This window comes from Leguminivora glycinivorella, chromosome 5 (assembly GCF_023078275.1).
Source record: "Leguminivora glycinivorella isolate SPB_JAAS2020 chromosome 5, LegGlyc_1.1, whole genome shotgun sequence".
NCBI classification, from domain to species: domain Eukaryota; kingdom Metazoa; phylum Arthropoda; class Insecta; order Lepidoptera; family Tortricidae; genus Leguminivora; species Leguminivora glycinivorella.
Genome location: NC_062975.1, coordinates 16,964,481 through 16,979,757, shown reverse-complemented (window position 1 = coordinate 16,979,757; position 15,277 = coordinate 16,964,481). Strand labels below are relative to the sequence as shown.

Below are 15,277 nucleotides of genomic sequence, written 5' to 3'. Positions count from 1 at the left end.
AGGAATAAGGAGTCTTAATTCCATTTCAACAACGTTTTTCTGGTACCTACTGGCCAATGGGACAGATTCAAGCCTCTGAACTCTTTAATCAGCAGCGGCAAGATATTTGACATCATATGTAAAATATAAACACATCTCCACTATAAAAAATACAGTTTAAAATCGAATGAGTAAATCAAACGTCAAAATGGTTAAAGGGTTAATTTTGAACGTAAATAAATTCATACATACTTCAAAATGGTGTCGATAATCGTGATGTGTTAATAAAGTCAGCGCGAAACCATATTCACGCGAGTAGTATGAGCAAGCAAGTAACCAAGCGAGGCATGCATAGACTTTACTGTTGAGGGTTGCGCTAGCATCGTGGGAAAAACTAAATTTACTTATGCCTTAATGTAGAAATCAACAGCAATAGTATTTTGTTGCTGCACATGAAGCGAAGCTCACGAAATGGCAACCATTGTTGTAAGCATAGTTCTATGCATAGTTTACGGCGAAATATCGGTGAGAATTTTGTGATTTATTAATATAATCAAAGATTCTTGCCGCAACTTCCTGCAAAGCTGTCGTCAGTGTACCCCTAAATACACGTAAAAGTAGAACGAAACCTTCCCTTAATTACACCTCAAGAAGACGGACAGGGCTACGTAGCTCATACGTTTGCTGGTGTTCGTGGGTCGTGTCTGTCTGATATACATCCAGGTGAATCCCGTGAAGGCCCGGGCTGCCGGAGGACACTACGCTCAAGTAGGTTCACCTGTAATGTTAATTTTCATCCGAGCATGACAAGTTTTAGATGTAAGCACAAACACAGTTTGTAATGTAATGGGATCATACCTGAACTGTAATTAAAATCTTAATTAGTTAACTTTTCTATTTAAAATATAACATCTATGTTTTGACAGTTGTTTACCAACATAACAGTTGCCAGGCAACTATGTTTGTAATCATGATTTGTCATGATGTACATGAAGGAAAAGGTTCGTAACCTTTTTAACAATAATAGGTCTATAATGTACTAAATTATCGGAATTCATGGAAAATAAAATCCCTATCGTAAGAGTTTCACCTTAGGGACAATAAACAGCCGAATTTCGTATGTACCTGCTTGTCATCACATGCACATTTTTAGGAAGCCTCTGGTATCCTTCACCACCGTTGTAACCACCAAGAAGATGGAAAATGGAACTTAGTCAATTAATATTCTCTATATAAAACATGCGAGCATGCTAGAACTCACCGGATTTATGTTCATAAAATAGCTGATCCGTACATCTAGATGTAGCCTTACCATTACCAAAATATGCACAATGGTCCGTGCGTGAAACAACTTATTTTTAAATGATTCTGTGGGAACAGGTCCAAGGGAGAGGTCTGGCAGATCGTGATGCTTTGCCTCCGCCTTTTAACGACCACTTCTGATGTTGGAGGCTTAAACTAAAGCCTCATTAAAGAAATATACCAAAATATTTTAAAGAATGCAGTGCAGTTGACTGCGATACTTTCCAATTCAAATCTAACTGACTGTTCCTCTCAGGATGCCAACTCACCACGGCTTTCCTTAATGTCATCTTAACCAGCCAGGAACTAATCCATTTAAGCTGTTCGGGTCATATAAATAACAGACACAGTATCGCAGTCAAACACACTCAAGCATAGACTATTTCCATAGACTATATCTTGACATTCCAACATCCGCAGCCGTCATGCTGCGACATATATATTTCTGGTCAGAGTGCGTAGCCGAATGGCACAAACGCTCACGAAACGAAACGCTCGTAGATATCTATCTCTATTGCTCTTGCGTATTGGCGCGACAGAGCCAGACTACCTTTCGCGGCGTTTCGTTTTCGTTTCGCGTCGGAGAAATGTCATGCGGCTACGGCACCATGATTTAATAGTAATTGTCACATTTATACTTAATTGCCGGTATGAGAACGACCTAGGTGTTTGTGTCTGTGGGCACAGCCTTCGGTTTCGGTAACATACGAACCGTTAACCCGGCCCCAGGGAGGACAGGGTTACCTTAATATTAATTACAAAGTAGTACCAGGGGATAACAAGATTAACAAATTGTCCATATTATCATGGATGGCACGTCAAGTATTGTTGACATGACTCCCAAGCAGAAGGAACAAACATTACGGTGAGTAGAAAAAGTATTGACTATAGGCAACTCGTGTCATGTGCGCAGGATTCTTCGTCAAGCTGGTGATTGAGCAAATACTGTTTTAACTTTAATTTGAAACCGTAAATACTTTGCAGGTTCCTCAATGGAGGTGGAATCACATTCCAGCAGCGCGATGCAGAAAACCGGAAACTGCCTCGGAAAGCGGCTGTGGCATGACGCGGCGTTAATAGCTGAATCTTACACTCACGTCGTTCACGGAGTTTTATGCAAGATAGTTTATTGAAGAGATATGCAGGGGCTTTATAGTTCAGTACACCGAAAAGCAGACACGCCAAGTGAAGTTTGCGACGGTGTTGCATTTTAAGGATCTTATGGCTATTCAGATACGGGGTTACATGAGCTCTCAAAGGAATGTTGAAGCAGAAGCGAGCACATGCATTCTGAACACGTTGTATGAGTCTTTTTGTTTTCGCAAGTAGCCTTGGCCCAAAAACAAGATCCATGTAATTGAACTTTGATAGGATAAGTGACTCGACTAATTGAATGCACAGGTTTTCACATAAATACGGTCGAATTTTGTATAACACCTTGAGTTTGTAGAAGCAATTTCTAATAGTCTCTGCAATATGTTTCTCGTATCGTAAACCACTGTCCATGAGGAGGCCCAGATTACGCGCTTCATACACCCTGTCAACTGGTACATTCATCAGCATGACATCCTCCGAAATACTAACAGTAGATAGTTGATGTTTGCTGCCAAACACAAGGTATTTAGTTTTGCTAGGGTTAAGCACCAAGCAGTTTTCTGTTGCCCATGCTGATATTCTGGCAAGATCCTGATTTAGTTTCTCTATGGTACTGTTGATATCTAAAGGCTTACAGGAAATATATACTTGTATGTCATCTGTATAAATGTGGTATTTGCAGTGCATGATGTGAGACGTAATATCAGCCGAATACAATATAAATAAGAGTGGTCCAATAACAGAGCCTTGCGGGACTCCTCGAGTCAACTCAGCTTTTGCAGATTGAACCGAAGACCCATCATTGAGACATACCTTAACAATTTGAGAGCGGTTACACAGATAACTTGCAAACCACATAACTGTCTTGTGATCAAGCCCATAGTATGCTAATTTAGACAAAAGCAGATTTATATTTAAACAATCAAAGGCCCTAGAGAAATCGAGGAGCACTAAGAGAGTGCACATCCCTTTATCTTGGGCGTCTAAAATATTGTCTGTGACATCAAGCAATGCAGTCATCGTGCTACGTCCCTTCCAGAATCCTGATTGGACATCTGGCAAAATATGATTAGTTTCCAGGTAGCTGGTTAACTGCGAGCAGACCACTTTTTCCATAATTTTAGATAGACATGGCAAAATGCTTATCGGTCTGAGGTCTTTAAGATCAGATGGGTTTGGTACTTTAGGTAAAGGATTTACTAGAGCCAACTTCCAGATATCTGGGACGGTGGACGTAAGAATTGAGGTATTTATTAAGCTAGTTATAATATCAATAGTGTAAGGGAAAGTTGAAATGAGCATTTTTAAATTTATACCATCAAAACCCTCAGCATTTGATTTTATACCCTTTACTATTTTAATAATATGATTAGAATTAATGGTCTCTAGGTGGAAAACAGAGTCATGGTACCTATGGAACTCAAAATAGGTCAGTTGTGAAATTGTGACCCCTGTGGTCCCTGGTAGCTCCAGAAAATACCTATTTAAAATATCAGGATTATTGAATGAAGGAGGTAAATCATTATTCTTCTTAATACAGTAGACTTCAAAGTTTTTCCATAAAGTTCTAGGTTCATTTAACCTGTTATTTATATTTTGACTGAAATAAGCTACCTTTTCAAAATGCAAAGCCTTGCTTACCATATGATAGACTTGAGGTCTTTGTAATAGGCCTTTTTACCATCACTTAGATTTTTGTGATATTCTGCCGCAGCACTGTCCCGCAATTTCATCATGAGCTTGATGGTGTCAGTGATCCAAGGATAGGATTGGGTTTTGACCAGGGATGTCTTAACAGGGGCGTGCACATTAAATAAACTAAGAACCTGTTGGTTAAAAGCATCCACCATATCATTCAAATTGACAAGGCTCAATATCACGTCCCACCCCTTTGTAATTTGTTTATGAACTTTGTAAGCAACTCCACAGTTATCCATATAATTTACTTGCCGCTTTCGTTGTCCAAGGACTATTGTCGATCCTGAAACCTTGATTGGGTATGTGAATTAATTCTAGGACACTTACTGTCGAGTTCATAAATATGTGTACATTTTTTCACCTTAACTCGTCGTAATAAGGTGGAAAAAAGTACACATATTTATTATGACCGTGACTTTACAAAGTTGTGTTCCTAGCATATAATAATAAATAGCCAAGAAGCCGAACTCCGTAGTCACATTTATATGTTTGACTCATAAATAGATGGCACTCTCGTGACAAATAATATTGTTAAATATTTTCATTTAACTGACCTAAGTCGTAATATTAAAAAATTTGGAACTTGATCGTAGAACATTATCACTATATAACACCGAAATTTACAAAAACAATTAAATAATTTTTTGTCAATTGGGTACTTGAATCAGATTCAATTCAGGGTAAGTATTTTGACAGACATGAACACAGACAGACAGACATGAAGACTGAGTTACATTTCTTCGCTATTTATTATTCTATGGTTCCTAGTTGACTTTCATGTACAATCAGCATAACATAACAACGTACAAAAAGTATCTGACATCCAGAATAACTTTTATACACTCTGTACATTTAGATACTTAAAAAAAGTGAACGTTTTAAGGCCAGAGTGAAGAACGACATTGTAGGTGGCTTCTTACTTGGTATTTTTTACTAGTGATACTAATTATTGTAAATTAATTACTGGTAAACAGTAAGTGCTTGAAAATAGCACGTTGCCACTTTCAATCAGCAATGAGAAAGCCTAAGGCCGATAGTCCACTATCATATGTTTATCATAGAAATATGATCATAGGTCTGTATGCCTCCCTTTTTCTCTAACGTGAAGAAAAAGGAGCATGTTGCCTATGATCATATTTCTATGATAAACATAATTATGATAGTGGACTATCGGCCTAAAAGGAATGAATAAAGAACTTACTTCTTAGTGTAGTTGCATTTGACGGCGACAACGATGAGCAAACATTAGCGGCAAGTGACAGCAGAATGACAGGCACATAGAGAGCGATAAGAACTGGCTCTGGCCTAAACAAGATGTCCAGCTCATCAAGCTGTCCGTCCAGTACGTCTAGCAGTGACGCGTTGCCTATGCCCAGCTCCAGCAATCTCATTGACACGTTGGACATCATCTTTTGTTTTTGCTCATTTTTCACTACACTCACGCGTTATTGTTTAGACACTGAGTACACACAAATACACATAACACTGTAAAAGACAAATACACTTTAGTTACAAAACGTAAACCATAAACAAACATCTATACTAGTTCAAATGGCGTCACAGCTCTAGTTGATACTGGGATATATGGCGCTAATTTAAATATCTATTTCACAATTTTAACAAGTAGTAACGATATGGGTATAATTGTCATAACTGAGGCCCTGTGTCGAGAGATGGCAGTTTATTTACTGACTAACTACACATTTTATTTTGACATTCATTCTCTATATATTCTTGATTATCTTTGGTACACACATCCCATTTTAGTGGGTTTAGGTACTTTTTAGGGTTCCGTAGTCAACTAGGAACCCTTATAGTTTCGCCATGTCTGTCTGTCCGTCCGTCCGTCCGCGGATAATCTCAGTGACCGTTAGCACTAGAAAGCTGAAATTTGGTACCAATATGTAAATCAATCACGTCGACAAAGTGCAAAAATAAAAAGTGGAAAAAAATGTTTTATTAGGGTACCCCCCCCCTACACGTAAAGTGGGGAGTGATTTTTTTTTTATTTCAACCCTAACGTGTGATATATTGTTGAATAGGTATTTAAAAATGAATATGGGTTTACTAGAACCATTTTTTGATAATGCTCATATTTTCGGAAATAATCGCTCCTAAAGTTAAAAAAAATGTGTCTCCCCTTTAACTTTTGAACCATAAGTTTAAAAAATATGAAAAATATCACAAAAGTAGAACTTTATAAAGACTTTCTAGGAAAATTGTTTTGAACTTGATAGGTTTAGTAGTTTTTGAGAAAAATACGGAAAACTACGGAACCCTACACTGAGCGTGGCCCGACACGTTCTTGGCCGGTTTTACATTTACGATCGATTGTCTTTTGGTACTCAGCTAAATGTAAAGGTACTAGTATAAAAAATATATTCCAAATAGCTTTGATTTTTAGAGTTGGCGCCTACTGTCCTTAATTTCTTTCTATTATGTATAGTATTTTTTCTGTGTTTGTCTTGAGAAAAAAGCATTTCTGTTTTTAACCCCCGACGAAAAAACGACGGGGTGTTATAAGTTTGACGTGTCTGTCTGTCTGTCTGTCTGTCCGTCTGTCTGTCTGTTTGTCTGTCTGTGTGTATGTATGTCTGTGGCATCGTAGCTCCTGAATGGATGAACCGATTTCGATTTAGTTTTTTTTATTTGAAAGCTGTGTTAGTCGGGAGTGTTCTTAGCCATGTTTCATGAAAATCGGTCCACAAGGTCGCGGTCGGGGGTTTTTCAAAATTTTAATTTTGTGGTTAGGTTATTATATTTCTTTTTTCTACTCGACTAGTTGAATATGTTTTAATTATGTTTAGCTACATATACACCCGGTTTTAGTAGATTACCGGTGCCCTGCTGTATTTCATTTGTATAACTATTTCTAAAGTTCAGAAAGTCATCTTGTTTACAAATACAAAGGGCAGTGAGACCAAATACAATTAATGGTCTGATTAATGTCACTTAGTAACAAACTAGCAAATTCCACTAGTAAAATTAAGATAAATCGATTGACGTAAGCAAGCATATTTGGAATAGGCCCACGCAATTGTAGTCCGGTCGGCCTAGCCGAAGTGATACCGTTGCACGTTGACGCTATAAGGTGATTGAAACGGTATGGCATCTTCTCGAGGCTGAGGCGTAGGGTTAGACCCGGCGTAGTTTTATTTGACGTTCATAAGCGCATTGTAATATGCCTACTTGGAAAATAAATATTTCATTTCATTTCATTTCATTTCATGGCTCTGTCGTGCATTTACAGAAGATCGATAGGAAGAGCAAGCAACGATACGCTATCAAATTTTATTGTTCTAAGCGATTTTGGCGCTGACTATTATCTTATCTTATCTTATCTTAAATCTGCGGGGGCCCTTACGTATACACTTCGACCCATCGGGATCTTTTGTGCAACTACCCCCTACAACCCTAAGATCCTTCAGCTGTTCAGGAGCTTCTCGACCATCTCCACGTATCGGATGGTGAGGCTCATGGGTAGCTCTCTGAAGTCCTTTGGCACCAGGTAGCCTGCTTCAAAGTTCTTCATTCTTTGTCTGGCGAGGGCGTGACATTCACACATTAGATGTCTGACGGTCTCTTCCTCTTCGCCACACATGCGACAATCAGTGTTGTCAGCCCATCTTGGCCAAAATTCCTTTGACCCCGTAATGGCCTGTGAACACCCCCGTTATAATTTGGAGTTGTCTTTTGCCTAGCTTCCCTAGCTTTTTGCTCCATCCAGAGTCTGCATAATGACGGCGCTGACTATTAGGTACTGACCCTGCCTACGGTCCATGGCGAACGAGCAGCTGTCTGTGTGATCGTACTCTTGGCTACGGGCCCTGGCCCTGTAGACCTGAATATAAGCAACACGAAAACTAATTAGTCGCATTTTCTATTGAACCTATTTATATGTATTTACTAAGCTATTATTTCCTTTCATCGACATGTAATTGCTTCAGCTCGCAATGACGAGTACTTCGTGAGACCAGCGGGCGTAGCATACTAGTTCGACAACATCTGTCGCATCGCGTCCCTATCGCAATTACTAATAGTGCGAAAAGGACGACCTGACGTTATATCGTTTATCACGCGACCATGCTTGCCTGCCTGGATGTTTATTCAGTTATAGTCTATTCGATTGTCAAAGATTTCACTGAAAACACGTTCACTGTCCCTCTCTCTCTCTCTCCGGTGCCAGCAAGAACCCATTTGTTGGTCGCTGTTACGTACGGGCGGTATCGGTACCGGCTATGTTCTACTCGCATTGCTTGCTAAAGCCTGAACAGAAATATACTATAATAATAAACGAAAACGAAACGCCGCGAAAAGTAGTCTGGCTCTGTCGCGCCAATACGCATGAGCGATAGAGATAGATATCTACGAGCGTTTCGTTTCGTGAGCGTTTGTGCCATTCGGCTACGTACCCAGGCTTTACATAGCAATTATTATGGTTGATGCATTTTGATGTGCGCTCGCAGATAGGATAATCACTTGATGTTTGACAGCCATGAATAATCGAAAAAGAATGGCGAGATGCAAAAGAAACGATTCTAACATAAACCGCTGTCAAGCAGTTTTTTAGGATACGCTTTTTCCGTAGGGTAATACAGTCAGCAACCAAGCTGTGAATACACAGATTTGCTTGGTTCACCAACAAATGTTATAATTATAACCACCCGAAAATGTACAAATTATTTCTTTACGTTCTTTTAAATAATTAATAATCATTTCTTTAACCAAAAATATGTATACAGCCAAAAATATGTATAAATATGTATACAGACAATAAAGTTCTGTTTACACATTTTTGGCACTTTGGCTGTATATATGTAGCTTTGTTGCTGACTGTACCATTATTTATTATGTATATTATGTGCCAGGTTATAATTTTCTGTGACAGGTCACGCGATCTTTTCATATCATAGGAAGTGCCGAAGCTACGTGCCCCTAACGTGAGTCATCCTCTGATGTAGGTAGTCTTATTATTAAAAACCGGCCAAGAGAGTGTCGGGCCACGCTTAGTGTAGGGTTCCGTAGTTTACCGTATTTTTTCAAAAACTGTTTAACCTATCAAGTTCAAAATAATTTTCCTAGAAAGTCTTTATAAAGTTCTACTTTTGTGATTTTTTTCATATTTTTAAACTTTATGGTTCAAAAGTTAGAGGGGTGGGGACACATTTTTTTTTACTTTTGGATCGATTATTTCCGATAATATTAACAATATCAAAAAAATATTTTTGTAAACCCCTATTCATTTTTAAATACCTATCCAACAATATATCACACGTTAGGGTTTAAATGAAAAAAAAATCAGTCCTACTTTACGTGTAAGGTCAGTGTGGGGAAGACCGTCTACCCGGAAAGACCGTCTATTGACTATAACTTTTGTGTTTATATATCTACGCCTCTCAGACCTCCGGAGGTATACCAGTTTTTCGCCCTTAATCCACTGGCCTTCAATACCTATCTCTAGGACGAACACTAGTTAACATAAAACTTGATTCGTGTTTCGAACTCGAACATCGAGTTCAACATGGTTCCGCAAAAAATTAAAATAAAATAGAATACACCGGTCAAATCTTACATGAAAATCGGCTAAAAAAACAAAGTGTGATGTAAAGCTGGATTTTTGGTATGTTATTTGGAGTCCTTGGGGGAATGTAAGACTATATTTTGCAAGCAAAAAAAAAGTGTGCTAACTTCGTAATTTAAAAAAAAAGTAAAAAAATCGGACTTTTTTTTGGTTTTTATTTTTTTATTAAAAAACTATGCGTTTTTGGTCAAAAGTTGCTGTGTAATGTTGAAAGCGCATTAAATTTCAAACAGTTTGACATCTTTTTTATCAATGTCCGTCAAATAGTTTTCGAGATATGAAGCGTCAAAAAAGGTTAATTTTTGACGCATTTATAAAATGTAGCGTTTTGCCAATATTTTTAGACAAATATCTGCAAAATACTTCATGATATGATATATATTGCAATATAACATTGTATAAAATTTATTTTGCTTTAGTTTTAGTGTAAATAAAGGTCAGTAAGACAAATAGTTACTTTGGTAAACAAAAAAAAATCTATAAATAGAGAAGCCAAGAGTCTGGTAGATTGGTTAAGGTAAAATAGTTTACGCTAAAAGTTTTAGGTTGAAAGTGCTATATATTCGATCTTACTTTCTTTGATATCCGTTTATCTGAAAAAATTGTCTAAGATAACTTTGCATCGATTTGACTATTACTAATGAAGAAATAAAATACAGTAAAATTTTGAAGTTTAGTAAATTAGAAAAATAAAACAGAATTAGTTACATTTTACTTTTTCCTTTTTGAGGGTCCTGGTTCTGCATCTTGATGGCACAACTCCTTTAGTGATAGAAAGTCCACTTGAGTTGTATTTGACCACCAATTGCTGTGGAATAAACTACGGGAACGGAAAGCGCCCACGCCAATTATTAAGATACTGGAGAAGTGGTATTCCCAGCAGAAGAACGTAGTAAGATGGAAGTCAACTCTGTCCACAGCCAGCGGGCTAAATTGTGGCGTGAGACAAGGAGGCAGTATGTTTCCGGCTCTCTTCAGCGTGTACATGGATGGGCTGTCGCAGGCTTTGACCAGTACCGAGGTTGGCTGCTCCATCAATGGGCAAATGATAAATCACATCGCATATGCAGACGATATGGTCCTACTAGCACCATCTGTGGGAGCTATGCGTAAGTTACTTGCAGAATGCGAGAGATACGCCAGCCAGCATAACATGAGATACAATCCGGACAAGTCTGAATTTATGCTCATGGAGGCAGCACATATGCCCACACATGTACCACCTCTTTTGCTTGATGGAGTTCAATTGCGGAGAGTACACGAAGTCAAATATCTTGGCCACATCTTGTAGTCCAGTTTAAAAGACCAGGAGGACATAGAAAGGCAGAGGCGAGCCACCGCAGTAAGGGCAAACATGTTGGCTAGAAGATTCGCCAAATGTAGTGACAGCGTAAAAAGACAGCTGTTCCTCAGTTTTTGTACAAGCGTGTATACTGTCGAGTTATGGTCCGACTACACCTGCGCGGCGGTGAGAGACCTGCGCGTGCAATACAACACATATAGTACTATGTACTGATATTTCGTTAAACGGAGAATACTATGATTCGGGCACGTCCACGACAACGCTCGTGAGATTGCATCGATGTTATTGACCCTCAGTGATATGCTTTAAAAACCAGTCCGTACAAGAACAATTTCGGAACAATCTGATTTAATTAATGAGGGTTTTCTACTCGTAAATATTTTTTTCCGCCAAGCGGCGATCCTGAGGTTTTTCTGACCGTAAACTTAACTTACTAAATAAATGTTGATTTGATATACGCAAATATGTGTCTGAGTAATACTTGAACAGCCCCCAAATAATAATAATTCGTTCTCCGCTACGCGTCCTGTAAATATATGTAAACTATCCCATTTGGCCATTACCAATTATAATCCTATTTTTTAAATAACTGGCACTCTTTTGGTCTTATTGAAATTTTCTACATTTTCCTTTTACAATTTATGTAATAGCCTGAGTTGTTTTGCTGATATCTGTCTCAAAATATTAGCAAAACGAATATTTTCATAGAAAGGGGAAAAGTGCTCTTTTTTTGACGCTTCATATCTCAAAAAATATTTGACGGACATTGATAAAAAAGATGTCAAACTGTTTGGAATTTAATGCGCATTAAACATTACAAAGCAACTTTTGACCAAAAATGCATAGTTTTTTAATAAAACGGCAAAAACCAAAAAAAGTCTGATTTTTTTTACTTTTTTTTTAAATTACGAAGTTAGCACATCATTTTTTTGCTTGCAAAATATAGTCCTACATTCCCCCAAGGACCCCAAATAACATACCAAAAATGCAGCTTTACATCACACTTTGTTTTTTTATTTCTCTTTTTGACCAGTGTAGAAGCAGTCGGAATATTTGTATATTGTGTATGTAAAGTAGTCATTTAATAACCGTTATTTCTGACTAGTACTATTAATCTACTGAAAACGCGCTCAATTTCTAGTTTTATGTTCTGAAATATGTAACTTAGAAATTGTGCCTACTCAGAAAGTCCGGCATAAAAGAGAAAGGCAAGACCGGCATATGATAAACAAGAAGTTGCCAACCTTTTTTAGGCTTTATTGGAAATAAGTCGAGTGTAAACAATATCAATATATAAGTACGTTTTTGGCTTATGATAGTTGTACCATTTTTTATTTTAACTTCGAAATAATAGATATCAGTTTTGATAATGATTCGTATGGTGTTACAAAAATCATTCGAAAGTATTAAGTAAAAAAAATATATGTGACATAGTTGTGAAGAATGATAAGAGGTGAAGAGAAGTAAGCCTACACTGCATTATTCATCATCGTATTTAAGTTGGTAGAATTATCGTAAATTCTACCCGTTTTTTATTATTTTTGTTTAAGTATAATTATGTAGATTGTGCAACATGCGACGACAAATATTTCCAAAGAGAGTAGGATTTCAAGTTAGTCATTATTTTTATGATCAGCGTTACAGGTACCGTATGGGTACCCTTTAAAACGGTTTTGACCGACTATTTTACGGCTACCCGACCGTTAATTGACATTGCTGACTGTCACTTTGACATAAAAGTGGTCGTTTGGGTGTGGTCAAATAGGTTCTGGGTGGGTGCTGATTCCAAAATTAATAACCAATCTGGAATCTGACATTGCTGCCTGTCACTTGACACAAAAGTGGTCATGGGTGTCGTCAAATAGGGTTTTGGGGGTGCTGACTTCAAAATTAATGACCAATTGGAAATCTGACATTGCTGACTGTCACTTTGACCTAAAAGTTGTCATGGGTCAACGGGTCATGGGTCAGGGTTTCATGGGTCAATTATCGTGACTACATTGGATTCGCAGTAGTTCGTTGGAAAAACAGTATTATGCAATATCTGGACCTGAAAAGAAAAGGTTATGAACCCCATCTACGGGACATATGCCGGTCTTGCCTTATAAATAGAAAAATGCTTATATGTTCAAAATTTTAACGTTATTTTATTAATTATCTAGCACATTCTGCTCTGTTATTACGTAAAATAACAATGATCATGATTTTGGAATCTAGTCTTATCTGAAATTACGCGACAACAAGCACTAGACGGTCTTTCCGTGCTCATCGCGGGAGGACGGTCAACCCGCCGAGCCTTAAAAAATGTGATTTTTATCACTTAAAAGTACCTTAATTCACCAAAATGTTATAAAAGCTTTGTAAAATATAATATTTGCTATCCCATAGGACCATGCGCATAACGCCAGACTACATTAATTATAGAGTTTTATCCACTCAAAATTTAATTCAAATAAACTATGCCGGTCTTGCCCGCACTGACCTTAGGTAATATTCGTACATATTGGCACCAAATTTCAGCTTTCTAGTGCTAACGGTCACTGAGATTATCCACGGACGGACGGACGGACGGAAGGACGGACGGACAGACATGGCAAAACTATAAGGCTTCCTGGTTGACTACGGAACCCTAAAAAGCACAAGCAATACGGTCTATGGGAACAGAAGTTTAAAAGTCATTGATTCTTAGGTACCTACCTATATTTTTTTTGTTCGTTATTTCCTGAATTACCTTTTTCATAGAAAGGTGTTAAAGGTGTTACTTATACGTAAATAATTTTTAAGAAAAAAAAAAAACCGCCGCCTTTGGGGTTCTGGTGAAACCTACTTGCGAATGTTGGATTACGTATTTCGGTTCTGACCATCACCAACAGTTCCACTGCACCAAATGTCACTATTCTTGACGTCAGTGCATGCTGTTCTTATAAAAATACCAAAGTTACTATAAACGTGTCGTTCAGATTTGAGGAGTTCGGTTCTGACCATCATCAGCACTTTCACTGCACCAAATGTCGCTGTTCTGGACGTAAGTGCATGCTGTTCTTATAAAAATACCAAAGTCACTATAAGCGTGCCGTTCAGATTTGAGGAGTTCCGTTCTAACCATCATCAGGAGTTCCACTGCACCAAATGTCACTGTTCTGGACGTAAGGGCATGCTGTTCTTATAAAAATACCAAAGTCACTATAAGCGTGCCGTTCAGATTTGAGGAGTTCCGTTCTGACCGTCATCAGCACTTCCACTGCACCAAATGTCACTGTTCCGTACGTAAATTCATGCTGTTCCTTTAAAAATACAAAAATCACCATATGTATGCCTTTCAGATTTGAGGAGTTCCCTCGATTTCTCCAGGATCCCATCATCAGAACTGGGTTCTGAGAAAAATGGGACCAATCTGTATGCATATACATTCAATCAAAAAAAATATTTCAAAATCGGTCCAGTAACGACGGAGATATCGAGGAACAAACATTAAAAAAAAAAACAGACGACTTGATAACCGTCCTTCTTGAGAGATATGAGGCGACGGTTAAAAATAAATAAATTCCCCCTCCAATGTATCATGATTTTTCGTAGGTGGTTTTGCTATCACACTCGGACGTAGGTGTTGTGTGAGGACGTAAATATTAATAATAAATAACAACGCAGGGCAGCTTGTGGCGAGCTGTTGGGGAACAGCGACCCCACGTACCCGAGTGCTCCTGGGGAGTTCTGTTACCCGTAAGGCGGGTGGGTGGGACAGTACTCTTTACCTCTGGCTTGCCTTGACTGACCGTCCAGAGTGGAGTCGTTAGGGCTACATGCCCCAGGGGTGGAAGTGAAAATTTGCATAAGACGCGAGTTGGTGCAGTGGCTTCACAGCCACTGGGCAGAAAGCGGTGTACACCTCTCGACACCCTTGAGTTCTCACACCGGTGTTGCCCTTGAGCCATCTTGGATGTCGCTTTTTGTGGGGGCCCATCTTGTGGGGACGAGTCACCGTCTGCCGGGAATAAAATTGGATACCGTTTTATTAGGCAGGCGTCCGGTTTTTTATCCATAGCCCAGTATTTAGTCCATCACTTTCATCAAAATAGACCAGTCCATTTTAGATTCCATTAACTCTCAAATAGTCCTTACACCCTGGCGGGTGTTGCCTCTGCGTGTGTCCCATGATACGGGCAAGGGCAACATCCGCTCGGTGTACCCCTTACATTTCATTAAAGTGTCGAAAGGGGCTCTACGTGTTGGCTTCGGCTCCGCGCACGCCTCCCAAAGGTCCGGAATACCATTGTTCCGTGATGGGAAAGACATAAAAAATAATAATAAATATTATAGGA

The 15,277-nt window shown here is 38.5% G+C and overlaps 1 protein-coding gene across 1 annotated transcript in view; it reads right to left on the bottom strand.

Moving 5' to 3' along the window:
* The window catches only part of LOC125226550 (neuropeptide FF receptor 1-like), a 133,253-nt gene extending 127,770 nt beyond the window's left edge, over positions 1 to 5,483 (bottom strand). Inside the window, 2 exon segments of the mRNA XM_048130543.1 lie at positions 5,276 to 5,318; positions 5,321 to 5,483. Coding sequence (XP_047986500.1) covers positions 5,276 to 5,318; positions 5,321 to 5,483 — 206 coding nt within the window.
* Positions 5,484 to 15,277: the final 9,794 nt, after the last annotated feature.